Source organism: Egretta garzetta, unplaced genomic scaffold (genome assembly GCF_000687185.1).
Source record: "Egretta garzetta isolate BGI_Z169 unplaced genomic scaffold, ASM68718v1 scaffold795, whole genome shotgun sequence".
Classification (NCBI taxonomy): domain Eukaryota; kingdom Metazoa; phylum Chordata; class Aves; order Pelecaniformes; family Ardeidae; genus Egretta; species Egretta garzetta.
In genome coordinates this window covers 24,540-27,770 of record NW_009259806.1, presented here as the reverse complement: position 1 = coordinate 27,770, position 3,231 = coordinate 24,540, and the positions used below count along the sequence as shown (strand labels likewise).

The 3,231-nt window shown below is 44.8% G+C and overlaps 1 protein-coding gene across 1 annotated transcript; it reads left to right on the top strand.

The window, feature by feature from the left end:
• Positions 1–294, top strand: LOC104127229 (histone H3.3; the record flags this gene model as incomplete). Its single annotated transcript, XM_035895396.1, has 1 exon — positions 1–294. A coding segment is annotated over one exon (261 nt), but the record flags the coding sequence as incomplete, so codon positions are not given.
• Positions 295–3,231: the final 2,937 nt, after the last annotated feature.

Here is a 3,231-nt window from a genome sequence, read left to right as displayed (position 1 = left end):
GCGACCCGGCGCTCCCAGAAGGCGACGGAGCGGCTGATCCGCAAGCTGCCCTTCCAGCGGCTGGTGCGCGAGATCGCGCAGGACTTCAAGACGGACCTGCGCTTCCAGAGCTCGGCCGTGATGGCGCTGCAGGAGGCGAGCGAGGCCTACCTGGTGGGGCTCTTCGAGGACACCAACCTCTGCGCCATCCACGCCAAGCGCGTCACCATCATGCCCAAGGACATCCAGCTGGCCCGGCGCATCCGCGGCGAGCGCGCCTGAGGCCCCCGACGCAGCCCCTTCCTCTGTCATCCTTCATCCCCACACCCTAAAGGCTCTTTTAAGAGCCACTACGTTGCACAAGAGGGCTGTGACACGGTCTTTTTTGGGTACTTCGATAGAAGGCTTCTTCACCCTGGAGTTTATGAAAGTAAGTTCAAAAGTTCAGTAAGTTCTGAGATCTGCTTTAGAAGTACTAACACTCCCAGTATTTTGTTTGTTTCTCTCCTACTCTCCCCACCTGTGCACTCGGCTGTTTTACACTGTTGTCAAGAGACCTTTGCAATCAGACCCCAGAATTTCAGTGAAAAATATATGCATAAGCCTTCCTAAGCACTTGTCTCAAACTGTTTTGTTTTCTGACCAGTCTTGCATGCTGTGATTGTGAGAGGCTTGGAAATGCCCAGTTGACTACAGAAAAGTAACTGCACAAATCAAAGAAAGGGAGAGAAGGTAAATGGAAAATACCTTTAATTTAATAATCATGTCTAAAGTTATACTCTTAAAAAAAATAGGATGGAAAGCTTATGATAATTCCTTCCCTGCCCCCTCCCAAACTTGGTATTTCCTGTAAGATATTTTAGTTTACAATGGTGTTTACGGGGCAGTGCAGGCTTTTAAGCAACGTGGAAGTCATAGCCTCTGTTAGTATTGGGAGACAAGCTCCAAACAGCTTTTTATTACAGATAAATTGATGTAAATACACCTTATCGTTGCTCTTATAAGGATATGCTCTGATATATGCCAAAAATCCCAATGACGTATCAGATACCTGAGAGCTATGCCTCTCTAAGCATGAGGTAGATAAAATGAAAGTGGTGAGAAGCCTAATGCCAGGGACGAAAATGGGAAATCCAATTATTCAAATTACTCTAATTGCAATTTCTAGTCTCATGTTTCTTAGTTTGCCTTTTCTTCAAGGAAAGGCTGGAATAGAGGGCAAAATGGAACTGGGAAAAAGCAGGGAGGATCTGGTGGGTGCTCCTGGGAAGTCCCCCATCCCTCTTTCCAAATAAAGGGAGAGCCCTGGCACAGAGGCTTTTGAGCTTGGTGATAAAAAGAAGTTGGAGTCAGCAGAGGACTTGATCCCGTGGAGGGATGAGGACATCAACACTAGAATTTATTTGATTCAATAAAATTTTGTAGTCAGGAAATGAGTTGGCCTTCGGTTCACTTCTGTTCCTCGCTTGATTGTGTAGTCTTGCAGCCTCTCGCTGTTTTAGTATTTCAGAGAGGTCACTGTTTCTATTTGTTCACAAATAAAACATGCAGATTCCTGCGGCTTCCGCTTCTTTGTTGTCACAGCATCTTTTCCCCTGCCCTTGATGATGGATCCTGGCCCATCCAGTATGCTTCTCTAAATGTCACCAGCCAAATCGCTCTGATGTGAAAGTTCTTGTATTTGAGTACAGCACCTGGGGAACCCTGCAATAAGTTTCATGGGATGTGTTTCAGAAACACCACACAGGAGGTAAAACATGGTAGGTAGATAAAACTAATACTCATAGTGTAGCAATGTAGGTATGAATGTATACACACACAAATATGTACATATTCTATGTGTATATACACACATACATATGCTTTTTCTTCACTCACAAATTTTAATTCCTCCCAGTATCCATTCACCTCAGCCTCTTTCCCAGTCCCCTCGGCCCCAACACCACCCAGCTTTATCCACCTGGCTTTATTTTTCTGTAGTTCCAGCAATATGCTATGGTAGATTAAGTTAAAGAAGCAACTTGGCTCTTGGATGATCATCGTAGGTCCCTTCCAACTGAAATATTCCATTCTATTAATCTCTCTGTATGTGACCAATTGCAGAGTAAGGGGTGACAATTCTATGAAGTTAAAAGTGGAAGTGCTCCTGCTGGAATAGCATAGAGACCGTGCATATAAATATAATTTAAGAGTTATATTATTAGAATTTTAAAATTAACTGTATGTCTGGCTAAACTCTTGAGACTTCAGCAGGCTCCACCCTGACTGCAATTTTTGTTCTACATTAATGGTATGTTATTAACAAACGATTAAGTCTGTAGCTGGGCACCACTTCGAGGTGTTGAAGTGTTCAAGGCCAGGTTGGACAGGGCTTTGAGCAGCCAGGTCTAGCAGAAGGTGTCCCTGCCCGTTGCAGGGGGGGTTGCAAGTGGGTTATCTGTAAGGCCCCTTCCAACCCAAACCATTATGTGATTCTGTGAGGTTCACAAAGGTTACAGTGGCTAAAACCTGAGAGTTGTTACAATTGTAAATAAATGAAGAGCGAGGTCAAAGGGTGAACAAAAATGACCTTATTGGAACAGGCACTGGGTGCTGGCTTATAGTGTACACCCAGGCTCCCTTGCTGACACCAGACTGTGGTGTCTGCTCTCAAAAGCGAAGGAGGAAATGGTTCATTGTGACCGATAAGCAGTTACTAACTTGTCCCCAGGTCTTGTACCAGTGCTATCCAGTAAAACTGCTAAAAAGGACTGGGTAGGATCTTACAGTGTTAAGAACGTGGTACTCGTTAGAAGACAGAGTCCAGGTCTCTGCCTCCTCCATTTTACTTTTTCCTCCCCGGTTAACACTAAATCTGCCCTAGGACAAGTGAACCAGTAGACGCAAGGACTGAGGTTTTGCTTTTGCCGTCTGACCTTGAAGAGAACACAGAACTGTTGTAGCCTGGTGGAAGGTTTCCTTCACTCCCCAGGCTGCACGTGAAAAGTCTCTTCTCTCCTCACTCTGCCTCTCAAAACAAGGGGAAATCTCAGCTCTGCCATAGTATAAAACGTCAATTCTAAAACCTGCCAATATTTTTTTCCCCACGTCTTTTGGGTTTATTGTATTCTGATTCACTATGAACTCTGAAAAGGTTTTACTTTGCACACACATAGAGGTGAAGTCTATCTTAAAAAAATTACTGATACATCCTGTTTGAAAGACACACACATACTGGAGTGGCTCCCCCGTCCCCCCCACCCTCCAGCGCCA